Source organism: Micrasema longulum, unplaced genomic scaffold (assembly GCF_059751315.1).
Source record: "Micrasema longulum isolate JH-2025_06_02 unplaced genomic scaffold, ASM5975131v1 h1tg001733l, whole genome shotgun sequence".
NCBI classification, from domain to species: domain Eukaryota; kingdom Metazoa; phylum Arthropoda; class Insecta; order Trichoptera; family Brachycentridae; genus Micrasema; species Micrasema longulum.
Genome location: NW_028278911.1, coordinates 22,470 through 50,295, shown reverse-complemented (window position 1 = coordinate 50,295; position 27,826 = coordinate 22,470). Strand labels below are relative to the sequence as shown.

Sequence of the window (27,826 nt, the reverse complement as noted above, 5' to 3'; positions counted from 1 at the left end):
CCCTACTTTGCTTCAACCGGACCTCGCTGCCACCTGGAATATTCGACAGCCGCTACCAGCGTAGCCAGCGCTACGTAGCAAATCTCGTGGAATCTGACTGCTCCACGAGGGTCATCGGAGCCCACCTTCCAGCCGCGAAGGTCCTTCCATACCCAAGACATCCATCGTCCTCTAAGGAATATCAGTTTCCTGCACCACCAGCGCATGTGTCCCAAACACGGCTGGCCAGTCTTCCAGCTGGCTGTCGTCGTCACCAACGCAACGAGACCGAATCCCGAGAGCCACCCAAGGCTCTATCCATGTCAGATCTCCACCCAGGAAATTGCTCAACCTGTGTTCGTCCGAACACAGCATCCGGACCATCATCCGCCAACTCTCCGCATAGTGGAACCACCGGTAACATTGTGTTAGAATTAATATATAAGTGAAGAGTGACAATTACGAGCTGCATTAGTTAAGGACCTAGTTCTGTAAGTATTTTCTTTTTTCTCTTGTTTGTCAAGCTCTAAGATTATTCCCATGTTCTCGTTTAATAAACTCAGGTATTACCATTTGTTCACTCGCTCGTACAACACCTATAACTAAAAAAAATCTACCCTTACAAAATGTCACGATCAGCTGAGATTGTAAATATAATAGATAAAAAATTTGAAGAAATAAAAAACTTCCTGAAAGAAGAAATGAGGGAATTTAAGAATTCACTAAATTTCTTGAGCCAGGAAGTAACTGAAATGAAAAATATTATCGCTTTACACAAGGAAAAAATTCCAAAAATGGAGCAGGAGGTAAATAATTTAAAAGATAAATATTTTATTTTGGAACGCAACTACCAGCGGAGGGAGCAGGAGGGGAGGATTACAAATATCGAAATCGTCGGAGTTCCAGAAAGAAATAAAGAAGACTTATTCTCTACTATATGCAATATTGGTAAATCAGTCGGCGTTGAAATTCAACCTAACGACATCGATTTTATTCATCAGATTAAACCGATGAACCCCTCAACTGGCCCCAAAAATATCATTGTTAAATTCACTCGGAGAAATGTTAAGGATCAGCTGCAGAGTAAAATTAAATGAAACAAAGGACTTACCACAAAGGATATCGACTTTCCTGGAGACGAAAAACTGATTTTTTTCAATGACCACCTTACACCAATTAATAAACTTCTTTATAAAAACTGTAGGCAAACTGCGAAAACTAAAAATTACAAATTCTGTTGGATCCGTGATTGCCGTATTTTTTTAAGAAAAAACGAGACGTCACCGTCAATCTCTATCACTCACGAGCAGGATTTTCACAAAATAATATAATTACGTTTCTCTATTTATTCATTTCTCATTGTGTTATGTCTTTTCAGCACTTTGCTTCATTTTTAATTAAAATAAATCACTTTTATCACCATTACAAAAACTATGTTTTTAGATACAAAATGTTATTGTCACGATGCCATGCTTCTCGCAAATTTAAAACTGCATCAATGTACTCGTACCTATACTCGCCTAGTTCAGTTGATACAACATATATTTACGTTCACTCGACTAGTACAGCCAGCACAACATATTGCTACGTAAACTATTTCTATATTGTAACAGACGCGTTGGATCACTGGCTTCCGTAGCAATCGCGCCCGTCACAAGAGCTGTATACTGTCGGTGCTGATGTCAAAGCAGAGTGGCCGGGCGTAGGCGGGCCTCGGCCGACGAACGATAAGCTCCGGGGGAGGTATCGCTGCCTAGAGATCCCTTGCGGGGTCGCTAGTGAGTAGCACTGGCGGCCGCAATCCTGAATCAGGCAACCGGGTTGTAAGGCCGGTATCTCTCCGTTGGCGGGAACGGCGGGGTGTGTTCCGGGGAAGTAGCCAAGGGTCCAAATTATCCGGGGTCCAAAATCTAATCCAAAGAGTATCCGAGTTCCAAGTCCAGGGGGTAGCTGCGGTCGAATATTCCAGGTGGCGATGAGGTCCGGTTTGAAGCGAGGCAGGGAGATGAGTTGGAGAGTAAAAGCCCTTAGTAGCCTGACGAGTTGACTGCTTTATTATTTGCCCGGCGGGGCTATATATACAATATATTTTGCCGTGCGGCGGCGGTGCTAGGCCTATAGCGGGCGAAACTAGGTTGACCAATCACGTGGCGAGAGAGATAGCGAGCACATTCGCCGGCTCTATCGGTCTCTCTCGCGCCACGTATAAGGGCGCCCCCCTCCCGCTACCCGGCCGCAGTTCCCCGCTGACCGCGCGGCGATCAACATTCATACAGAATAATGAACAATTTATATAACATAGTTCGCGGACTCAGAACCAAAACAGACAAATTTTACCAATCTATTTTGAGTAATGATTATGATGTCATAGCAATTACGGAATCTTGGTTAACGGAAAGCATTTTTGATGGAGAACTTTTTGATCAACGTTACGAAGTTTTTCGACGTGATCGAGGGGGGGGCGCACGTGGTGGTGGTGTGCTTGTAGCAGTCCGTCGTGAATTTTGTGCAAAGCAAGTACATTGTATCGATACCATCAATGAACTTGTGTGGGTTGTTCTACCTGGAAGAGTATCTGGTAAAAAAACACACATCGTATGTACATATATCCCCGGTGGGTCGACTCACTCCTGTTTGCTTCATTCTTTTTCGAACACAATCAGTGATTTATGTAACAGTTTTGCTACGGATGATTTTATAGTTATGGGCGATTTCAATATACCCAACTTGATTTGGAGTAAACGTATCGGCCATAATTACCTTTTTCCATCTCACTCAAGTAATGCTGAAATAACTTTATTTATTGACACGATGGCTTTAACAGGCCTAGATCAATACAATCACATTCTCAATGAAAATGGAAGAATCCTTGATCTTATACTATGCAATAGAGATATAAAGATATTGCGTTCAGATTTTTCATTGGTAACGGAGGATAGTCATCACCCCACGGTTAATGTTCAACTAGAAAAAACAACGACTCATCGGTTCATCGATCAATCGCATACAGTTTTTTTGTATCATAAGGCGGATTACTGTGCTATAAAACTGCGTCTTTCTCAAACGGATTGGCCTACTCAATTATGCTCTACTTTAAACATGGATGACGCTTTAACTTGCTTTTATAAAACACTTTACGAAGTAATTGAAGACTTGGTTCCAAAAACAAAAAACAAAAAGTACCCAACTTGGTACACCCCTTCTTTTATAAATGTAATTAAAGAAAAGAGTAAGATGCACAAAAAATGGAAACAAACAAACTGTATTATGGATTATCAAGAGTTTAAACTTCTTAGGTCTAAACAAAAGAGAATTCAAGGTATTTTCTATCGAAACTTTTTATTAAAAACAGAGAATGACATAAATAGAGACAGTAAATGTTTTTGGGGATACATAAAAAAAAAAAAAGATAACGCTATTTCAAAAGTAATGACTTATGATGGTGAAACTATTGAAAATTGTTATGACGTATGTGAATCATTCTCTAAATACTTTAATTCTGTTTTTGATAGAGAAACAAGCGTACACAGTTCATTTAATTTAGATTATACTCAACGCAATATAATTACCGATGATAATCTAAGTAGCATTTGCATTAACAAAGACAGCGTTTTAAAATACATTCGAATGCTAGATGCAAACAAAGGCCCTGGTAGTGACCGGATACCTCCAGTATTCATAATTAATTGCGCTCATGAATTGTCCCTTCCTCTTGCTCTTATTTTTAAAAAATCACTATCGGAATGATTATTTCCTAGCAAATGGAAGAAAGCAAATATTGTACCGATTCATAAAAGTGGGGATAAAAATTGCATTGAAAATTATCGCCCAATTTCCATACTTCCAGTATTTAGTAAAATGTTCGAAAAATTTGTTTATGATCAGGTCTTTACTCATTTGTCACGTAACTTTCCCGAACAGCAGCACGGGTTTCTTAGAAAACGATCAACAATAACTAATCTAGCAGTATTCACTCAATACATTTTCTCTCAATTTGAAAATAAAACTCAAGTAGATGCTATATACACTGACTATGCGAAAGCCTTTGATAAAGTAAACCATCTTACCCTTCTATTAAAGATCGAACATCTGGGTATTCACGGAGATCTTTTGCGATGGTTTACTTCTTATTTGACAAATCGCTGTCAATCTGTTGTAATCGGTGGCTTCTGTTCAAACTTTTCTTCTATACCATCAGGAGTGCCCCAAGGTTCACACCTCGGGCCACTCCTTTTCAATGTCTATATTTATGATATCAGTCAATGTTTCAAATTCGCACAATTCAGTCTTTTTGCCGATGATATGAAAGTATACTTACCTATTAATAATGATCAAGACAGTATAAATCTTCAAGAAGACCTTAATAGATTAAACACATATTGCATTAAAAACAGATTGTCTATTAACATTAAAAAGTGTCAGCAAATTTCTTTTTACCGCATTCGTTCTAAAAAAATTAATTATTCATATAAAATCAACGAGTTAACTATAAATTCTTCTACGGAAGTCCGTGACCTTGGTGTTGTATTTGATAGTAAACTTACATTTAACAAACATATAGAAAATACTGTAGAAAAATCTTATAAAATGTTAGGGTTTGTCATACGATCAACCAAACCTTTCACAAGAACTGACGCATTAAGAAAACTTTTGTTTTCATATGTACGTAGTGTCCTCGAGTTTGGTTCGCCGATTTGGAATCCCCAATATAATACGTACAAAAATCGTATTGAACATCTTCAAAGCCTTATCCGCGCCTGATGGAACGTAGGGCGCTGTAAGATAAAATAAATGCAGCTAATCGCAATGATTACTTTAAAATAAGGTGACTGGTCTTACGCTTCAGGTGTTAGTTAATTAATGATAAAATATTACAAGGTGATACGACCCTTTAAACAATTGTTTCATGTTGACCATCCCAGGAATTTAAACCGAGGCTTCTATCTAATGACGAATGATCGATATAAATGATTATGCACAACTTACTATTATATTTCATTATCGATATTGATGTTTTATACTTACAGTATTTATGGAAAAACAAAAAACGTCATCGCTAGCGATTATATTTTACTTAGAAAATAAATATAAGTATCCATTTTTTTATTTTATATCTTGAACATTGAAATATTAACAAAATACAACTGGGATGGAGAATACCTTAAATAAAGGAATATGGAATTCAAGGCATTTACAGGGCTTATGACCTGTCATTGGCTGGTTCAAGTGGCCACTTTACACACTGTGTAACATTCACCATTTTGTCTATGTTTGAACATCATCTTCAATTCTTCCATTTGTTGATTCTAGTGAAATTAAAGAGCTGAAACCTTTATTATTGTGAAGAGATTCATCTGACTGAATTATTTCACATACTAGGCAACGCCTGAAAACAATTTAATGATTCAGTCAGATGAATATCTCGATAAAATTCTCGATAAACCGAACAAAAGATAATTGCCACCTTTACTGACAGTTCTTCGAATGTTTTCTAAGCTCAAACGTAAGATAAAAGCATCCAAGACATGTTTGTGTTTTAGAAATATATCGACAAACATAAACAAAGTTACATAATACATCTCACTGCACATGTCATAAAGTGACATAATACATCTCACTACACATGTCATTAAGTGACATTGTTGAATAATTTTATTTTTGCTGAATTTAAAAAAATCTGTTTTTCGTTGCTTGAATTTTATCACTCCATGCACTTTGTAGCTGCAAGACGTTTAGTAATATTTTATTTTTATTTATTTATTTATTTAATCCAATATAAAATACAATACAAATACATAGTTAACAAACATGTCTATACAATAGGTAGGTACATTCAATATATATATATTTTTATGGATATAGCCACTCCACTGGCCCACAGGCACGTTCCGGAGTGTCAGTGTATTTTTTATTCATACATAATTGTACATAATTTCACATCAATTGTGTAAAAATTTAAAAGAAATAAAAAAAAAAAAAATTAAAACATATCTACATCAATAAAAACGAGAAAGGATTTTCAAGAAACTATAATTACATTCTTATATTAGAAACATATTCCTCAGCTTCCTGTCTAGTCTTTTTAGTAATCCATTTATGTACTCTAGCTTTGAAAATATTGTTTTTCATTTTGTTCGCCAATATGTCCTTGCTTAAAAAGTTGTATAGCTTAGGGGCCAGAAACGTATAATGCCTTTGTCCGTAATTTGTTTTTTTCTTTGGGAGCAGAAGTATTGTCTTTTGTCTTTGCCTAGTGTCGTAAATTTGTTGTCCGTCATTATGTCTGTCGGGATTTTGATGGAAATGTCTTAAAATTGTCTTTATGTATATTTGTCTTATGTCTAGTACTGGAAATTCTGTAAAAAGTCTGTCTGTAGAGTATTGGTAAGGTTTTTTACAGGCTACTCTTAGTAAGGCTTTTTGGGCTTTTATTAATGGCTCTGATGTAGTTTTATTTGTTCCTCCCCATCCTATTATTCCGTAACTAATAGTTGATTGTGCTAGAGCATAGTATACATTAATTAGAGTTGCTTTGTTTAGGATGTTTCTAATGTTTTTAAATAAATATATCATTTTCCTTAGTTTGGTTGCTGTCTTATCTACGTGTATGTTCCACTTTAAATAACTATCAATGTGCATACCTAGATATTTTATATGATCGACCTTTTCTATAGATTGGCAGTCACAGTCGCTGTTTCTTGCATTTGTACATTCATGAATTTTAAGGGTTCTTTCTATTGGCTGATTCCGTTTGTCTATACTAAAAGTCAAAAATTTTGTTTTGTGCGCGTTAAGTGTAAGTAAGTTATAATCTAACCATGTTTTCGTCTTTTCCAAGCCTTTCTCACTTTTACTGTACACTTCTTTCCAGCTTTTAGCATGGAATAAAAGCACCGTATCATCTGCAAAAGTTACAATGCGTCCATCAACATTCAAGTTACATAGTCCATTTACATATATTAGAAATAATGTAGGCCCTAATGTACTTCCCTGAGGTACCCCGAAATTTCCGGTAAGATTTTCGCTAATTGTATGACCTATTTTTACAGTTTGTTTTCTTTTGAAAATAAAACTTTCAAACCACTTTAGATATACACCTTTTATTCCATATGCTTGTAATTTCTTAACCAAAAGTATTTGTGACACTGAGTCAAAGGCTTTAGCCAGGTCAAGGAATACTGCTAATGTTTTTTCATTTTGGTCTACGTTTTGATAAATGTATTCAGTTATGTCTAATATGGCATCCTGCGTTCCTATTCCTTTACGAAATCCATATTGATTTGTTGAAAGCAGATTATTTTCACTAAGGTATTTAGTAAGTTGAGTGTTAACAATTTTTTCCAGAACTTTACTGAGAATGTTTAGAAGAGATATTGGTCTATAATTATTTAGTTCTGTTTTGCTACCTTCTTTGAAAATTGGTATCACACAAGCTTCCTTCAGCTGGGTTGGGAATTCACCTGTTTTTATACTTTGATTGAATACGTGGCAGATTGGTATAGCTATCTCTTCATACAAAATCTTCAAAAGTTTAGCATCTATACCATCAGGTCCTTTTGAGCAGTCGGTTTTTAGGGTTTTTAGGTTTTTTTTAATTTTGTCTACTGTAATTTCTTTTATTGTAAACATTTCTTGAGAGTTAAATTCAATATTTTCAGTGTTTTCTAGTTCCCACTCTTTTTTATTCAATTTGTTAAGTATTTTACCAGCCAGTTTTTTTCCTATGGTAGAAAAATGTTTGTTGAGTGCATTTGCAATTTCTTGTTTATTTGTGAATGTCCTATCACTTAGTATCACAATATTAGTCTTTATATTACGTAAATTCACTAACTAAATCAATTCTTCAACTTCTTCCATTGAATAATAAAACTTCCGACTATAAATGTGTAGTAATATTTTGAGTTTGTCCAAATTTTTGTAGACAAGGACTGGATTCAACTCCCTGGGGAGCTGTTTATATTAAAATATTACAACAGAGATGAAGAACATTTAAGAGAAGGTAATATAGAAGTCTAGGCATCTACAAGGCTTAACAGATCATAAGCCCCGTAGATGCCTAGACTTCCATATTACCTTCTCTTAAATGTTTTTCATATCTGTTGTAATTTGTTAATAAATGTGTAGTGTAATAAAAAAGACGGGCCTGTGTCGATTTGTCATGTAGATGAATTTAAGCAAGCATACCTTTTTTTACTGAGGTAGGTAGTCTGTGGCTAATTTTTTGCTTTTGCGCAAAATAATTCTTTTACGTAATGAAACTAAGCTGATTTGGTATTTTTATGTCACAATCAGCAATGACAGATTATAAGTCACGTGACTCGAATGCCGGCCTTTTATTGGTTGATTGACAGATAAGTATTTCACTAAATATCTACTCATTGATTTAGTATTTCACAAATACTAAATCAATGAGTAGATATCCGATTTTGAAATCAACGTCGATTTTTTATTACGTTTTTTATCCATGCTTGTCACACATAAATACAACTATTCGAAAGTGTGATTGAAAAACAAAAATCATTTTTTGACTCAATTTTGACTTAAATGGCAGATTCTGTGCAGTCTTCTTATCAATGACAGTATTCTTCAAGTTAAGCCATGTCTTTCTCGGTCTTCCTTATTTTCTTCATTCATTAACATGCATTCGCATGGTAAATTCTTTAAGCTGTTTTTTTTGCCATTCATTCACTCTACGTGTCCAAATCAACGCAGAACTCCATCGTATTGCAAGGATCTTGATTTAGTCAATAATGTCTGTCTCAGCCATATATAATGAAAGAATGCCGACAAAATCGAAATCTGATATTTATTAAATCTTTTAATAACAACTTTTGGTTTTATGCCCCAATGTCCAGAGTGTGTAGATTAGTCAATTCGTCACACAACTTGATAGATGTCATCGCCACGAAAACAGTGGATGAAGATGGATTGGCATGGTTTAGCTCGAAATCTCACATGTTTATCGTGTTTATGAATATATTGTATTGCCCTTGTTTGTCTTTGCTACATAGTTTTATGTTCTTTTTGTTCAGTTTCTTGCATATACTCGTATGTTTCTTCGTGTAACTGTTGTAATTGACTTAGACTGTATTTATAATAAATAAATTAATATGTTCACCTTTAATATATTGTTTTAGCATACATCCGCCTGATAGATTGTATTTATCAGCTTACTTTTATCTTTGATTTCTGATTCTTTACCTCACTCTTATGCATAAATGTCGGCACCAGGCTGAATTGATAATTATGAAACTTTTAAACATTTAATTATGCCTTTTGCGATAAACATTTATTTGCCAGTTTGATTAGTGCACCGTTGCTCCGGGCACTCACCTTTCTTTTAACGTCTTTCTTTATTTGATAACGTATATATTTGATTAAAATCACTTTTAAAATTTTGTGTTTTTTTTTTAATAAAAAACTTTTAAGTCACTTTTTTGTAAAGTTTTAATAGTCTTTAGATTTAAACTGCCCGTGAGCTCTGTAGCTGCAAGACATGTTGAAATCTAGCTCACGTATGTTACTTAAATTCAACAGAATGTGATGATTTTCACAAAAATAGTGCTATAAAAATAATCATTCTAACAATATATTACAATGTCTAATTTTAAGGAATCTGTTTTATATGGTAAAAATGCTATGTTAATAAAATGTAATACATGTCCATATATGAATGTATATATATATATATATATATATATATATATATATATATATATATATATATATATATATATATATATATATATATAAAAACACTATAAAAATAAATCTCAAACAATCTCCCTCTCTAAACACGAGTTTTCACTCTATTGGAGAGGTAAAAACGTTATAATTAATTATGTGTGTACAAACTATTTGTAATTTTATACTTATTTTGTCATGATTCTTATTCAATAAATAAATTTGGAAAAAAAAACACGTTACCGCGTTTTTCCACACGGATGAGTGACAGGGAGAGTGACAGGAACTACATACAAATAAAATCTGAGAGTAAAAAAATTTTTGTCATTTTCATTATGTTGCCGGTAACATCCATGTACGCGCTGTTCAAAAACACTGAATGGTGTAAGTATGTTGTTATGTACAAAAAGATTATGCACATTATAGAATGATTTACAGGACAGACGTACAATTGGAATATACCTTTAAAAGGTTGTGCAGAAATGCCAGAAGGAAATATATCCTCACAAACTTAAATCAAAACTCTACTAGTAATCCTGGTCGTTTTTAAAATCTCTTGGCGCCGGTAAACCTAAGATAACATTATCTTCAACTGTCAAACTAGACGATCTCAATACTCACTTTCATAATACTGGATGTCAGCACTAAATCCGACACTCTCCGACGTTTAAGTATGGCAGCTTCTTACAATTATCCACCGTTTTTATTTTCTTCCGCTCAAGAAACTGATATTCAACGTATTTTACTTTCTATAAAAACCAAATCTATGGGCAGTGATCAGCTGAGTATGAGATTGATACACTTTATTTTTCCTATTATCTTACCGGTTATTACTCACATTATAAACTTTTCTTTAAATACTGGAGATTTTCCTGAAGCTTGGAAAAAAGCATTTATTATACCACTTCCCAAAATTTCTTTACCAGTTTCTGTCAAAGATTACAGACCTATATCTATTCTTCCAATGTTTTCCAAAGTCATTGAACGAGTTGTATATAATCAGCTAAATAATTATCTATTGTCAAATAATCTTCTTGATCCCAATCAATCAGGTTTTCGTGCGGGCCATAGTACAACTACCGCTTTAGTCAAGGTTACAGATGACATTAGATACGCAATGAATAACAAAATGATAACCTTGATAACATTACTCGACTTCAGTAGCGCTTTCAACTCTGTAGATTTCGATCTTTTGTTGGCTAGACTTAAAACACTAAATATGACACAACCGGTTATAAAATGGTTCGGATCGTATTTACGAGCTAGACAACAGTGCATCAAAACACCAGATCATCAATCGGAATGGGTCGATATTGCCGCTGGAGTACCTCAAGGTGGAGTTTTATCACCATTACTATTTTCCCTGTTTATTAATCCGATTGCAGATTGTCTCAATTGTTCATATCATCTCTATGCAGATGATTTACAATTATACCTTCATTGCAGACCTGAAAACACCAGCAAAGCAATAGAATCGATGTCTAAAACACTAAATTGCGTGTCAACATGGACAAAAGAGTATGGTTTACTAATAAACCCGTCTAAAACACAAATTATGTTTGCAGGTAGTCAAAGATTGCTTAGTAAGCTAGACATACCTTCACTTAATCCTCTTATTGTCAATGGTACCAATATTCAGTACAGGAAATCCGTAAAAAATCTAGGAGTACTAATGGATGAACATCTCTGCTGGCGAGCTCATACTAATGAATTAAGCCGCAAAATATTTTTCAGTCTACACTCACTTAGAAGGTTGCAAAAATTCTTACCCATTAGTACTAAATGCACTCTTGTACAAGCATTACTACTACCCATTCTAGATTACGCTGATGTTTCCATGACTGATTTAAGCTGTGAGCAACTCGATAAACTTTAACGACTTCAGAATACATGCATAAGGTACATTTTTGGTCTTAGGAAATATGACCACATTTCTGATTATCGTAGGCAACTGAAATGGCTCAAAATTAGACAGCGGAGAGACTATCACTCCCTCTCACTTCTGTTCAATGTACTTCATAGTCCTAACGCTCCTATATACCTGTGTGAAAAATTTCAACGCTTATCAGTTCATGGTTTACCTCTTCGTTCTCATTCTCAAGGCACTCTCTTAATACCCATACACAATTCCTCTTTCTTCTCTAACTCATATAGTGTCCATGCGGCTCGACTGTGGAATCATCTCCCATCCACCATCAAAGATGTTACTACATTATCTCTGTTTAAATCACGTCTGAAGAAACATCTCCTTTCTCTTCCTTAATCTCTCCTCCTTTCCCTTTTCCTCTTTCCTCTTTTTTCCTTTTTCCCATTGAGTAATAGTTTCGATTTAAGGTAATTTATAAACAAATACGTTTATTTCTATTTTTATATATCTTTAAATTTTTATTCTTTTTTTTTTCTATTGAATATGTTCTGTAACTTGAATAATAAAAATAAAACTTTTATTTTATTGGTTGGTTGGAAGAAATTGCCATTTGGCAATAAGCCCGCCAATGTACAAATAACATTATGTACAAAAAGTTAAATAAATAAAAGGTATTTACACAGCAATATTTGATGACTACATCCAAAAACATAACACTGGACTGTCGTGTTAAATGCTTAAATGACTATTTCTAGAGTTTCCCACAATCGCCACTGGCGGCAGCACCTCGTGATTGAATAATTAAAATTAATTTTATAAAAATAATGCAAACAGCGTGTTGCGGATGTTTAAAAAAAAAACTTTTTTGATAAAAATATTAATTAATTTAGGTATATATTAAATAACTGTCAATAACACATTAGGTGTTTTTTTATTGTTTTATTTATTAAAATAAGAAATTCGTCAATTCACCTTTTTTTAATTTTGTAAACATTGTTTGAAATTTTCGACTTTAATAATATTTTTTCAGAAAACTGTTGCGTTTCAATTTTTTAAATTATTTTTCTCATATACCTTATTACACCATCTACCAACATACAGTACCTGTTTTCTGAAAATCTTTTATAAAATATATGTCAGGTAGAATTATTAAAATAATGTCAGAATCAGAGACAATGTAGAACTATAACAAAATTACGTGATCCGCGCAAGTAGTCTATGTTGCATTTCAAATGTCAAAAATGTATTTAAAATACAGAATGTGAATAACCTAAAATCTAAAATGTACTGAGTACTAATGACAGATAATTATAATATATGCAATAATTCCGGATTTCAGTAAGTTTTAAATATGTTATCGTTGTTAGGTAATCAGTTGTTTGAAAGGTTTCCAAATGCAAGAACACTAATCCAATATTCTACTAAAGGTATTTCAAAATGGGTAGGTTTATTAAAATTCTAATCAAATTTTAGTTTGGCATCGAACAATTCTTAGTAAATATTTGAGATAATTTGTTATAGGGAGAAGAAATAACACCACAAATAAAGAAAGATATAGAGAAACATTGGCGGCCTGTAATAGCCTCCCGGACTTCAGAGTCTACAACCAAACCAAAATATTACACATTATCTATGTTCCCCTATCCATCGGGACATTTGCATATGGGACACGTTAGGGTTTATTCTATTTCGGATACAATTTCCCGTTTTCATCGCATGAATGGCAAGGATGTTATACATCCTATGGGATGGGATGCTTTTGGTTTACCGGCGGAAAATGCAGCTTTAGAAAGAAAAATTCAACCCCAAACTTGGACTAAATCAAATATAGATAAAATGAAAAGTCAATTATTTGATCTTGGTTGTCAGTTTGATTGGGAAAGGGAAATAAATACGTCAGATCCAAATTATTACAAGTGGACCCAATATTTGTTCCTTGAACTGTTCAAGGCTGGTATGGTTTACAAAAAAGAAGTAAGTTTAAATTTTCTATTTTCATAACTTAATAAAATAATGAAATCGCATCATAATCGATTCTTGTTATGTTCTTGGCTATCACATATTTCTAAATAAAGTTATTTTGTGCTCCAGGCATATGTCAACTGGGATCCCATTGATGAGACTGTTTTAGCTGATGAACAAGTTGATGTAAATGGATGTTCTTGGCGTTCTGGTGCTAAAGTGGAAAAAAAACTCTTAAGCCAATGGTTTATAAGGACAACGAAATTTGCAAAGTCTTTGTACGATGGCTTAGAGGATCCTTCTTTAATAGATTGGCGTGATATTGTTAGCATGCAACAACACTGGATAGGAGAATGTAATGGAATTTCTATAGATTTTCAATTATTTAGGGATGGTGATGAGCATTATGGTCAGAAAATAACAGTGTGGACTAACAAACCTGAAAAGTTTATGTATCCTTCATTTATAGCTGTACAACCCGGAAGTCAACTAGACACACAACATTTAGTATGTGATGTATTTAAAAACTATAAACATTTGTCAATCTCAGCAGAATGTCCAATAACAAAAAAAAGGGTACCTATCATCGTGACCAATGAAGTATTGTATGCAGAAGGCTCTGATTTCTACATAGGATCTTCTGAAATAGACGAATCTGATGAACTTTTTTTATCAAATACAAAAATTCCTCATGTAAAGACAAATGAATTTAAACTTTTGTCAGACAATATTGAGGAACTGAAGAAGCAGGTTTGTGATATTGCTATGAAGAAAAATGTAGGAGGGTTTCCCGTGAGTTCAAAATTGAAAGATTGGCTAATATCTCGGCAGAGGTATTGGGGTACACCAATCCCAGTTATTTATTGCGATACTTGTGGTACAAAACCTGTAACTATTCAAGATCTGCCTGTTGTATTACCAGAAATCAATCATCCAAACAAATGTAATAAAAATACACTTTTAAAGGTAGATAGTTGGATTGATACCGTATGCCCTGACTGTGGTGGAAAAGCTACACGCGAAACCGACACGATGGATACATTTGTAGATTCTTCTTGGTATTTCTTAAGGTATTTAGATCCAAACAATTGTGATGCCATATATGATAAAGATAAAGTTTGGAAACATTTTCCGGTAGACTTGTACATAGGAGGTAAAGAACACGCTGTCTTGCATTTATACTACGCTAGATTTATGTCCCATTTCTTATATTCTATAGGAAAACTACCAGAAAAAGAACCCTTTAAGAGATTGCTAGTTCAAGGAATGGTTATGGGAAAAGCCTTTATGATTAAAGATAGTGGCAGATACGTTCCAGAGAGCAATGTAAAAATAATTGACGAAAAGAAGGGCAAAGCTGTTACAATTAATGATAACAAACCTGTTGAAATTATTTGGGAAAAGATGAGTAAATCAAAGTATAATGGTGTAGATCCTTCACATATGTTTGAAGAATATGGATGTGACAGTACACGATTGTTCATGTTGGCTGATGTAGCACCAACTTCATTTAGACATTGGTCTAGTGCTAGTGAGTTATAGTTGCATTTATTATTTATGTTTAAAGTATTAACTTTATGGTCAAACATTTTAAGTAATATTAATAATAATATATATTATTAGTATATAGCCACTTACTATAAGTGGTCATAAACTAATATTTTCTAGCATTTACTCAAATTAGTTACAGTTGAATTATTTCAAATGAAATGTATCTGTAACAATTAAGTAGGTTGTAATGTTTATTTTGTTATTTCGATGTTATAGCCTTTCCTGGTATATTGAATTGGCAGAGGAGGCTTTGGCTGACTGTAGGAGAGTTTATTGAAAAAAGAAATAATAAAGTAGATGAAAACAAATTAAATACTCTGCTTCGATCCAACGAATTTATAGAGCAAGAAAAAAATATTTGGGATTCTTTAAACTATTTTGTATCCTCCACAACATTCAATTTTAATTTTACTTATCAATTAAGTGTAGCCATATCAAGACTTCAAGGATTAACTAATATACTCAGAGTAAGTTCTTTAATCATATAAGATATTACACATTTTACGTGTTTATCAGGTTTCTAGATTTTCTTATATATTTTTTCAAAATTGTTCATAAAATCTTCGTTTTTTAAAACAAAAGTGTCATGTCAAAAATGACGAATAATACCTGAATTTTAAATAGAACAACACCATATTATGATTTGGAATTCTGTTTCTTAATCTCAGAGTAATAATGCGTAGGTTCATGCATTATTACTCTGAGGTCTTAAGGCTGTAGTCTGGTAAAACGAACGCAAAATTAGGAAATCAAACTATTTTGCCATTTTAAAACAAATGTTTTTTTTTGATCGCGCAAAAATAAAAACAATATATTTTAAAGGTATTTCTAAAATATAATTACTTTTAGACTGGCAGATTACGCCATTTCAAATTTAGACTGAACTTAGGTATCTGGGATCTCAATAAAGACTAAGTATTGAACTAAATTTTTTTATAATAATTTGAAGATAATAAATTGAACATGAAAGTGGCCGAAGCCAAATATTTTGAAAAGAAATACAAGCATTTTAAATCACATACATTTTTGTGAGATTTTCCTTTATTTCTACGTAAAATCATGCCTTCGGTAATACTTTAAAAAAATCAAATTTATTGAAATACTTTAGTTGAAACCTTTTTTTATAGAATTGTATTCTCTTTTTTTTTTAAAAAGAAGATAATCCTGGTTGTAATATTTAATTTATAACAACATCTTATTTACGTTTTTATGACCTTCAGACCTGCCCTTATTGTTTTCGGTAAGAGTCGGAAGGTAGGAGCACAACTTCGCCGACCGCAAGTCAACCTCAATAGCCCTGAAAAAGACTTTCCACCCGGTCCAAGTGGTGTAGAGAGGCGAAGGCAGTTAGCTGGCAGAGGGGAGCGAATAGCGAAGTGCAGAAAGGCGAATAGTGGGGAGAACTTAACAAAACACGTGTGAATAGAGTTAGGAACTCAACTGATTTAATATTTCTAATTACACGCCTTATAAAGCGATGCATGTCGGGCTCCGTGAGTCAGCCGTCCCACCCCCCCCAGCCGGCTTGGAGTGGTGGGGGTGGCTTACCCCCACCACTCGCCACATGCCGTCGGCTGCGAGTCACGTAAATACAGGCGCCTAATGCCCGTACGGGCTATTTCGCCGGCAGCCGCGATGCGTGCAACATGACAATCATAATACAGTAGCCCTTCCTAGGGCTTTATTTACATTCATACATTATTTTTAAGTGAATTTAAATGTTCTAGGGCTTTATTTTTGCTCTGGTATTACTGAGGCCAGGCCCGAAAGTTAATAGTTTATCTTTATTGGGAGCCTAGCACCTAGGATTCTAGCTAGTTTAATTTAATTTATTATAATTTACACATATATATTGTATGTGTCCGGAACAATAACTAAAAGTAACCCACTCACTTAAAACCATAAGAAATACATTAATATAAACATAATTAAATTAAATCAATTATAAATTTTATTTCAGAGAGTGCCTGGTGATTTCATAGCACATAGTAAGCATTTTGAAATTGCTTTAGCCTACCAAATAATAATGTTGGCTCCATTAGCTCCACATTTTGCCTCTGAACTTTGGTCAGGAATGCTTAGTGCTCGGGGGCGCTTGAATCTAAACAATGAGTTGATTCATTGGCAGAATGACGTTCTTCAGCAAAATTGGCCGGTGGTGGATAAAAATTATAAGCTGGATTTAATATACAAAGTAAGAGGTTTAGATTTGAATGAATGGTTTCTTTTTTATAAAATTATTAGTATGTATTGTCCTGGTGTATAAAGAAGTAAGTTCTGCATATGAAATAGAATCAGAATTCCGGACAGTGTTTTTGTCTAGATGGCTAATCTCAGTTAAAAATCATAAAATAGGTAATCGGGTGAAGTACTGTTATATTTGGCTGTTTTGTTTACCGTGTTTGAGGTCCCCCGGGTTCGATTCCTGGCAAGGAATCTGAAGGAAATGAAATATTAGTTCAAAAGGTGGTTTTATCCTGGAATATTTCACTGTTCCTTAGACTTATTGTCTCACCGTCATGTAACAGACAATGAGGAAGTTCAGTGCTTCTGGTCATTGGATATAAATAATGTTTTCTTACACGTGGTAAAAATAAGAGCATTTAATTGTATCACAAAGTTTCTCAAAAATATAAATAAATGGTTTTAGTAACAATAAACTTTTTTGAGATACTACTCTGAAATGTGTTGTGATAGATTTCCGGTTTCCGAGTAGCCATTTTATATTTTGTTTGATGTTAAGTGTATTTTGACGCTACAGGGTTCTACTTTTAAATGTCAGCACACCTCACCGACGACAACTCATGGTGTCACGGGTGGATTAATTTTAAAATTACAAAACTTTAAAAAATCAGCGATGATAATACTGTACAAAAAATTTTTTTCCAAATTTTTTTGGCTCTGTTTTAAGTAGTCTATTAATAAATAATAAAAAACACTGAACTTCCCCGTTAAGATACGTTGCATTTAATGTACCAATGCAGTGCCCTATTCACATTCAGTTGTAGATAAGGGTGTAATGATAGAGATTTGCAACTAGAGTTCTGCTATTCGTCACTTGGTCAAAAAGGTTTAGTAGGTTATTTTTATTTTTTGTCAACCTATCCCAATAAAGATGTTTTATGAACATGTATTAATATTGATAATTTAAAAAAATGCCTATTAGTCTCATGTATAATTCTTATAAATTTCATATTCTTACAATGCCAAGATTCCATGAGACTGCTCTGGTAAAGTACGTGTCTTATAACTTTGCACTTTTTACTACAATTACTACAGTGAAATGCTTAGTGTATAATACACTTAACAATCCAGCGCAGTGCCTTATACATTATTGAGTGTGGATGAGTGTCAGAATATACTATGTATAAAGAAATAAATATAAAGTATATTTTTAGCGTATAGTTGACGAAAATCCATCACCGCATAAAATCCATCACAAATTTTACCACTTTAGAGGAGAGAGAAAAAAAATGGTTTTTCCAATGTGTGTTCTGTAAAATTATCGCAATGTTTTTTTTTTAATGTTTAAATCTTACTTTACAATTTAGGGGGTTAAATGCAAAACCGCCACTTTGCATGATCACTATTTATGGAAGATCAACAAAACCAGTAGCCAAATGAGTATTTCTTTTAAGTTCAATGTGGACATTTAACTTAAAATGAATAATCTTTTGGCCACCTGTTATACCGCGCACAAGTTGCACATTGAACTTGTAAAAAAAATGTATTTTTGTTGCTGGTTTAGTTGGTCTTCCCAAAAACAATTATCATGCACAGTGGCGGTTTTGCATTTAACCCCCTCAATTATATAAAATGTTTTTTTCCATCTTTACTAGCTATGTTTAAATGTACACCTATGGACAAAAAAAAGTTCGCACTTATCCCGCTATCCGTAATTCTAAGTATACCTGACTCTATTTCTTAGAAACGATTTTAATATTTTACAATTGCTTTTGTTTATTGTTAAGGAATATATTGGATACACATTTAAAGTAATTACATTTTTAAAAGCTTCATCAGTCTTTTAAAAACTACGTCTGAAGAAAAATCGCTACGAAAATATGGAGAGTTCGGGTCAAATGTCTATCGCGGTAAAATCGAAAAATATTACTCTGTCACAGGAAAATATGTCGAATTGTGAAATTTCTCGTAGAATCGGTTTCTCGGAGTGTTCTGTGAGAAAGTTTTAAAAAAAAAATTGTGAAACCGGCTCTCTGGAGCGAAAAAAGGAAAGTGGTCGGCAGCGCAAGACAACTCCTAGAGAAGATCGGCTGGTTGCCAAGCTTATCAACCAATATCGTTTTCTAACTGCTGCAGAAATACACGGAGAGATCCAGTCTACGTGCCAAACCACGTTCTCGGTGAGGACAGTTTCCAGGATATTATTGGAGCAGGGGTTCCAAGCAAGAAGTCCCGCAAAAAATACCCCTTTTAACGGAGAAAATGAAGAAGGCTCGTTTAGATTGGGCCAAAATGCACCAAAATTGGACAATAGACGATTGGCAACAAGTAATTTTTTCCGATGAATCTAAATTTAATGTGTTTGGTCCAGATGGCAAGACGATAGTCCGGCGAAAACCTGGCGAAAGATTTCACCCTAAATGTTTTACCCGAACAGTAAAGCATTCACCCTATGTCATGATGTGGGGATGCATGGCAGCTCATGGTTTGGGTCCACTACAGATAGTTCAAGGCACTATGAATGCCATTCAATACAAAACCATTTTGGAAAATCATTTGTTTCCTACAGTTGAAGACATTACACAATTTAGTTCAAATCCTATATTCCAAGATGATTCTGCGCCTTGCCATCGAGCTCGATCTGTGAGTATATAACTTTATTTTATAAATTTAAATTGTTGTAACTTGGTTTGTAATATCATATCTTTCTTACAGGTAACTGAATTCAAAGAGTCTTTTGGAGTTACATCACTGAGTTGGCCTGGAAACAGTCCGGACCTTAACCCTATAGAAAATTTATGGGCAATAATGAAACAAAAAATTGTTGAGAAACGGGCCAAAAATACCCAGGAATTGATTAAAATCATTAACCATGTTTGGGAACATGAAATATCATTAGATATTATAAATAATTTATATTTGTTGATGTCAAACAAAATTTCTTAAGTGATTAAGAGCAAAGGCGATATTACAAAATATTAAAATACTATCGAACCCGAAAAATTACTTTTATTTTTATATTCTTTTGTTTAAAATATCGGTCTGTTTACCCTTCACACAAATCTATTAACCAAATGTAATTATTTGCGATTGCCAATAAAGACACAGTGCCATAAATCAATTATGTCGGGACAAGAACAATGGTAACGGAGCTGCTACCTGGAAAAAACCCTATTTATAAATATATATTAAGCTTTTATTTTTATATTTTACTTGGAAACATTACTTAGTCATCAAATCTACAAAAATAAATATTAAAAAAAATCCGAGCAATTGAGAATATTTATTATTTTAAATTAAGAATTTTATTACAAGTGCGAACTTTTTATTGTCCATGGGTGTATTTAACGCCGAATGCCATATCAGGGTGATTTAAGCAGTTATGTTACATACACGGTGATGGATTGCCTTCGAGGTTATATTACATCATGACCGTCTCAGAGCCCTGGCGCAAAGTTGTGCGGGATATACTATAAGTACTAACTGGATTTATTAATTTAAACCATTTTTTTTATTTCTCACTAAATTGATTTTTATTTTAAATTATAGGTCAATGGTGCAAACAAAGGGGGTTTAAAGATGCTTCCATTGGAACTAAATAGTCTTACCCATGAGACAGCTTTGGAAAATATTTTAAATGATAAAATAAGCAAAAATGTAAAAAACTTAAATAAATCCAACTCTTTATTTTATTTGTATCCAAACTGTCATGCTATAGTTAACTTTTTGAAGAAGTGAATAAATAAATAAAGAAGTTATAAATTTTAAGATGTTTTCAATTTCTTAATTTTCTTTCTCAGTTCTCTGAATATATTGGTTCCTAGCTAATTATTAATGTGAATACTAGGCAGTTTGTGTTAGAGATTTCATTTGACATTTTTATTCTCTTTGAAATTGATTTTACATTATCATTATTGTGGTAGGATTGATAATGTTCTTTCGGATTTGAATTTAGTCACTTAAAATATATATTTATTTTTATTTATATAATTATAAACCAAACCTTTGTATTCTGAATACATAGGATTGGTTTAATTTTTAAATGTAATTTTTATAACAAAAATATGTTTATAGTTTTATTCCACTTTTATTTATAATTTTTTCCAGTGACCGGGTTTCGTTGTGACCAACATCGTCAGACTGGTGGGAGACTGAACAAATTTCCAATTCATACAATTGTTATTACTTTATACTTTAATTATTTCAATTTAAACTCTTTTATTCCTATAATGATATAAAATCATGTATTACAACCCCTGCTTGCACCTGTATATAACAGAAATTTATTCAGTCTCCCACCAGTCTGACGATGTCGGTCATGATGAAACCCGGTCACTGGTAAAAATTATAAATAAAAGTGGAAGAAAACTATAAACATATTTTTATTATTATGATTTATTAAAATGCAATTCCTCCAAGAAATGTCAGTAGAAAAACTCAATCTATTTTGATATTTGATTTTTTAAACTATAACAGACCAGTATATAACACCCAGGCTTGAGGGAAATCACCATCGAAGCGTGAGGCAAATGTTATTAACCTTTACCCATTACACCATGTGATCTGCTAACGTTAGATGCAAATTTGTTTTATTACACAGAAAATATTTTTAAATACATACATTCATCTTACATGCAAAAATAAAATATACAAAAAAAACCATTATTTCATAAAAAAATATTTATGTTATACCAACACCACCTCTATCGAATCGGATTAGGGTGTTGATAATACAAACATGTATACATACCTTCATTCATAAATACTTACTTACTTCTTATCACATGAAAAATTATAAATATCAAACTTAATACTTTGAATCAGAAATCATGAGTGATAATATGATAAAAGTCAGACCAAAATGGACACAAAACTGATGGAACAATAAGCATCATCCTTTGGTACCTGCATATTTGCATCTTCTATCTGCCAAGAATTAGCAACCAGCCTCGCTGCCGCAGCCCATGCTGTTAGTCGCATGATTTTAGTTACCTAGCAAAGGATGCTGGATGTGGGACTACCTACAATAGCTGCCCTTTATAGACATTGATCATCGCTTTCTTTTATCTAGCTGTTTATTGTTTATTTTTATTGTGAACACTTCACAAACGTACTTCTCTGCTCAATGTATTTTTTTAAAAACCATTTTTATGTTGTTAGAATTCAGTTCATCAATGCGCTTTGTAGCTGTAAAATGTTTTAAATCTAGCTTTCATGAATAAACGTCATCAACTAACAAATTAATTCATACTTAAATTTCGTGAATAGAGTTTAGCATTCTAACCGTCCACGCGCTCTGTAGTTACAGGACGTGTTGTAATCTAGCTCTTATGGGTAAACGATAAAAAAAACCCTAAAAATTACATTTTTAAACGATGTAAAGGGGATAGAGTTCACACTATCCATGCGTTTTGTAGTTGCAGAACGTGTTGGGATACTTATTACACAGCGTCTTTGAGATGATTATCATAAAAATGAAGCAATAAAAAAAATATTCATAATGTTATTTACTTCGAGTAGCACAATCTATACAGTATTTATGAATATAATTAAGAACTACAATATATTTATATTTTCATTAGGGTAACACTGATGACATGAAAAATTTAGTCATAACAATTTCTTTTATTTATCAAAACCCTAATTTGAATTTATAAAATAATAAAATTCTTTTAAAAAATATTCTTAAATATTTTCAAATTAAAATATAACAAAAAAATCATTCAAAAGCTATCTCTTTTGTTTAAATAGTCCGTTTTTAGTGACTCATTTCCGGTCACTATATAAACTCCGCCTGCTACCCTTTCACCGCCTCTTCCTCGAATGAGCAAGGTCCGTTCACGTGAGGTTGTGTGTCTCCTTAGAAAATAGGTCACACAATCCTCTTAATTTTCGTGAAATAATCTAGTAAAAATACAAAAAAAATAATAAAAACTCTTAAAAACCCCAAAAAAATCGAAAAAGTAGTGAAAACGTACGAGAAACAAGTGTAACTTTATTTTGAATACGTGCGTGCGTGTACAACGTGGGCATTCCAGAATACTATAGCCATTTTGAAAAGAAAAGTTTGAAATATCCACGTTGTGGTCTTGTCTTTAAATTTAATGTGTGCAGTGTTGAAGTTATAATAAAGCCCAAACATGAATCCAGGACCGCCTAACTACCCGATGGCGTCTCTGTATGTAGGAGACCTTCACTATGACATCAACGAGGCAATGCTGTTTGAAAAATTCTCAACGGCGGGACCCGTGCTTTCAATACGTGTTTGCCGAGATGTGATAACTCGTCGCTCTCTGGGCTATGCCTATGTTAATTTCCAACAACCAGCTGACGGTAAATATTACGCCATTTCTTAAGCTCATTTGGAATTATTCATTCCATATTGTACACTGTTTTAATATGAAATTGTGCGAATTTAAACGTTTTACTTTTCTTGCAGCGGAGCGAGCATTGGACTCAATGAATTTTGACATGATAAAGGGTAGACCTATTAGGATTATGTGGTCTCAAAGGGATCCTTCTCTTCGAAAATCTGGCGTCGGTAACGTTTTCATTAAAAATTTGGATAAAAACATTGACAACAAAGCCATGTACGATACGTTTTCCGCCTTCGGTAACATTCTTAGTTGCAAAGTAGCCCAGGATGAAACTGGCGCCTCTAAAGGGTACGGGTTTGTCCACTTCGAAACGGAGGAGGCTGCAAACAAGTCTATCGATAAAGTAAATGGAATGTTGCTGAACGGCAAGAAAGTGTACGTAGGTAAATTCATTCCCCGTAAAGAACGCGAAAAGGAACTGGGGGAGAGAGCAAAGTTGTTCAGGAATGTTTACGTCAAGAACTTTGGCGAAGATATTACCGATGAATTGCTGCGAGAAATGTTCGAGAAGTACGGACGCATTACCAGCCATAAGGTCATGAACAAAGGAGGAGCGTCTCTCGGATTTGGATTTGTGGCCTTCCAAGATCCTGATGCGGCAGAACAAGCTGTGATCGAACTCAATGGCAAGGAGTTGGTTGAAGGGAAGCCGCTCTATGTTGGCCGTGCCCAGAAGAAAGCCGACCGACAGACTGAACTGAAGCGCAAGTTTGAACAGCTCAAGATTGAACGTCTTAGCCGCTTCCAGGGTGTGAACCTTTATGTCAAGAATTTAGATGATACCATCGATGATGAGCGTCTTCGTAAAGAGTTTATGGCCTTTGGCACCATAACATCTGCTAAGGTATGATTTATTCATTAACGATTAAAAATTTGTACATTTCAAACAAGCCATATTTTCTCCTGTAGAAATAATTGTATGACTAAAGTCCTTCTATATACGAATTCAATATCTATTTTTATTCTATTTATATTAAAAGCATGAACTTTGTGGTCATTCGTTTGAACTAATGTTAGATATTTGTACATAGCCACTTACCGACTTTTTATGTTTACTGGTTTCGAGACATACCCGTCTCTTCGTCAGGACACTTACTACACCAACATGCGTAAACTAAAATACACATCTACCTTTGCCACCACCATAGTATATTTACGAAAAAATACACAAATTACATGCAGAGTTAAAGGAGATGCAAACACCACCATATCCAAACATGCACTAAAGAATTAGGTTAATATTATTTAATGGTTTGTTGGAGAATGGTCTAGGGTGAAGGTTGGGAAGGGGAGGGGCTTAGAGATTAATTTTTCAATCAAAAAGTGGGCTAATATATTAAATATTTGATAGTATTTTATTCGGGGAATATTATTTTTCAAAGCTTTTATTAATGTGAAACACCTCCGCATTATTTAGTTTAAGTCCTTTTTTAGTATTTGAAAGTAAAATTTCAACTCCTGTACCCTTATTAAACTCAGGATTTGAATTTGAGATGATTGGCCTAAAAATACTTTTATTTGAACATCTCGTGTGTTCTTTAATGAGAATATTAAAGCGGGGGGACGTTCTCCCATATAGCTTGATGGACATGTTTTCATTGAAGTTTATACACTCCTGGGGTGGTATTCCAAACGCTCTCGTGCTGCGAGAGCGGTTCGGAATAGCACCCATGAGTTGTCAAATATATCACTTTTACCTTTAAAAGTAACTTTCCAATTCTATTTTCATTTTAAAATACTAGTAAATTAAAATTTTCAACACTCAAACATATTTTTTCGTAACAGTAAAATTAACATATTACAACAGAGACGGAGAACATTTTCAAAAAGGAAATATAGAAGTCTAGGGATCTACAGGGCTTATGATCTGTCATTGGCTGGTTTATGTGGCCACTTTACATACTGTGTAACATTCACTATTCTGCCTATATTTGCACATCTATATTCCTTTAATTCTTCCATCTATTTATGATCAGAATAGTGAATGTTACGGTGAGTAAAATAACCACTTAAACCAGCCAATGATGGTTCATAAGCCCTGTATATGCCTAAACTTCTATATTTCCTTCTGCAGAATGTTCTTCGTCTTTGTTGTAATATGTTAACCTGTCCGGGAGTATGGCCGTACATGTACGCCTAAACAAAACTTTCCTCAAAGGAGTATATATACGTCCGCGCTTATAACTAAAGCCCGGTGACATTTATTTCTTTAGATATAAAAACATTTTCATGGCATTGGTACTGCCATCTGTGGTGGTATTAGAACCCTAAAACCACAGTTGAGATTAATTTTCTGTTTTACCGTGACATTTTATTACAAAGATATAAAATTATAAAAAGTTAAAAAAACAATACATACATTAAAAACTCACTCCCCCCAGATACAGTTTTGTCCGCAGAAACTCACTCCCGGACAGGTTAATATCAACCGTTCCCTGGAGGGTTGAAACCAGTTCTTGTCTTTAAAAATATGTTCATTTCTAAATGAAATAATGCTGAGTTGATGCAATTGTCATTGTTAAAACTTATATTAATAATTGTGCGTTTTATTTCAGGTTATGCTAGAAGACGGGCGCAGTAAAGGTTTTGGTTTTGTCTGTTTCTCCGCTCCCGAAGAAGCCACGAAGGCGGTAACCGATATGAATGGCAGAATAATGGGAAGTAAACCCCTATACGTAGCACTAGCACAGAGAAAAGAAGAACGCAAAGCTCACTTGGCCTCGCAATACATGCAGAGGATGACAAACATGCGTATGCAACAAATGGGGCAGATCTACCAGGCGGGCGGTGGCGGAGGATACTTCGTGCCTACCATCCCTCCTGCGCAGCGTTTCTACGGGCCGGCACAGATGACACCCATCCGAGCTTCTCCGCGCTGGCAGGCCCAGCCGCCCGTGCGAGCCGGAGCCCAGGCCGCCGCCTACCCTGGCATGGGCGGCTTCAGACCTGCGACACGCGCCCCGCCTGCCGCTATGCGCGGCTCCTTAGCGGCGCGCCCCATCACAGGCCAGCAGGGTGCGGCTGCACGCGCCCCCTTAGCTGCGCCGCGCCCCGCCTCCTACAAGTACACAGCCAACATGCGCAACCCACCTGCTCCGCAGCAGGCTGTGCACATCCAAGGCCAAGAGCCGCTCACGGCCTCCATGCTGGCCTCTGCTCCGCTGCAGGAGCAGAAGCAAATGCTGGGCGAACGCCTGTTCCCGCTTATCCAACGTATGCACCCCGAACTTGCGGGTAAGATCACAGGGATGTTGTTAGAGATTGACAACTCTGAGTTGCTGCACATGTTAGAGCATGGCGAGTCTCTGAAGGCCAAGGTGGAGGAAGCTGTCGCTGTACTTCAAGCTCACCAAGCTAAGCAGCAAGCTACCAAGAAGGAGTAATTCTTTTCGGTCAATTACTCCCACGTTTATAAAATTGTTAAAAAAAAGAGAAAAATGTTTCGCAATTAAAAAAAAGAAAAATGTACGTGAAAAACTAAGGTAACATCTGCTTTTCCCATAATGCCCTCGTGTATTGCCTCCCGGGAAAATAATCACTTTCGCCTTACAAAAATAAACTTCGGTAAATGTTTTAATTTTTAACTATCCGCGATAATTGTATTTTGCCTCGAGGTGAAATTGTTTTTACTTTGTTACCGTTTAACTCTTTCTCACACCTAGAAGGTGATTATGTTATTTTACAAGAGTGGTCACATGTCCATTTGCTTGTTCGCGTTACGTAATTGTATGACTTGCTCAAACGTAAAATCTTTTTAATTTCACATAAAGTTAACACTTATTTTTTTGTAATTTTCTCACCTCAACGATATGTATGGATATATTACCAGGGTTAAATAAATTTCTTTAATTTTTATCATATGTTTTTCATTTATAGTATATGCCACATAAGTTTGTAACCATGCTCTAGGGTCACACTGATGTAATATAATAAAATTAACCTAACTTGGAAAATTCGTAAATCCACAAATTGTCAAAAATACGTGATACATCTGTAAATAAATAAACAATATTTTGGCATTTCCTGTTTCGACATCAAATAATCTATGTATGTAAAACTTGTTTATACATAGGTTGCATTATTAAAAAAAACCTTGGAATTTATGAGTTAGGCTGATGACAATATGCTCATCATTCCCTTTCCGCACCTAATGGTGCATAGGGAACTGCATTGGTACACCAATCGCAGTATATCTTGATTATTTTTGTTGCATGAAGGTAAG

General features: G+C 34.4%; 2 protein-coding genes across 5 annotated transcripts; both read left to right on the top strand.

The window, feature by feature from the left end:
* Positions 1-12,673: 12,673 nt before the first annotated feature.
* On the top strand, positions 12,674-20,992 carry LeuRS-m (Leucyl-tRNA synthetase, mitochondrial). Of its 4 annotated transcripts, none has more exons than XM_088237480.1 (6): positions 12,674-12,971; positions 13,052-13,504; positions 13,622-15,023; positions 15,260-15,510; positions 17,004-17,237; positions 20,777-20,992. In XM_088237480.1, the coding sequence occupies exons 1-6, from the start codon at positions 12,882-12,884 to the stop codon at positions 20,963-20,965; spliced, it is 2,619 nt and encodes an 872-aa protein (XP_088093606.1). In that variant the 5' UTR covers positions 12,674-12,881; the 3' UTR covers positions 20,966-20,992. The 4 variants fall into 4 exon arrangements, with proteins under 4 accessions (XP_088093606.1, XP_088093605.1, XP_088093608.1 ...); XM_088237479.1 differs by lacking the exon at positions 20,777-20,992 and adding an exon at positions 19,943-20,230; XM_088237482.1 differs by having other exon boundaries at positions 12,696-12,868.
* A 2,045-nt stretch (positions 20,993-23,037) lies between these two features.
* On the top strand, positions 23,038-27,042 carry pAbp (poly(A) binding protein). Its single transcript, XM_088237478.1, has 3 exons — positions 23,038-23,560; positions 23,667-24,448; positions 26,160-27,042. Exons 1-3 carry the CDS (start codon positions 23,368-23,370, stop codon positions 26,985-26,987), a joined length of 1,803 nt encoding a protein of 600 aa, XP_088093604.1. The 5' UTR covers positions 23,038-23,367; the 3' UTR covers positions 26,988-27,042.
* Positions 27,043-27,826: the final 784 nt, after the last annotated feature.

Coding starts and splice junctions, on each gene's coding strand:
- LeuRS-m (XM_088237479.1), top strand. CDS start 12,882: ATGTTATCGTTGTTAGGTAATCAGTTGTTTGAAAGGTTTCCAAATGCA. Junction 13,505..13,621: donor GTATGGTTTACAAAAAAGAA/GTAAGTTTAAAT, acceptor TTTGTGCTCCAG/GCATATGTCAACTGGGATCC. Junction 15,024..15,259: donor TAGACATTGGTCTAGTGCTA/GTGAGTTATAGT, acceptor TCGATGTTATAG/CCTTTCCTGGTATATTGAAT.
- pAbp (XM_088237478.1), top strand. CDS start 23,368: ATGAATCCAGGACCGCCTAACTACCCGATGGCGTCTCTGTATGTAGGA. Junction 23,561..23,666: donor TTTCCAACAACCAGCTGACG/GTAAATATTACG, acceptor CTTTTCTTGCAG/CGGAGCGAGCATTGGACTCA. Junction 24,449..26,159: donor GCACCATAACATCTGCTAAG/GTATGATTTATT, acceptor GTTTTATTTCAG/GTTATGCTAGAAGACGGGCG.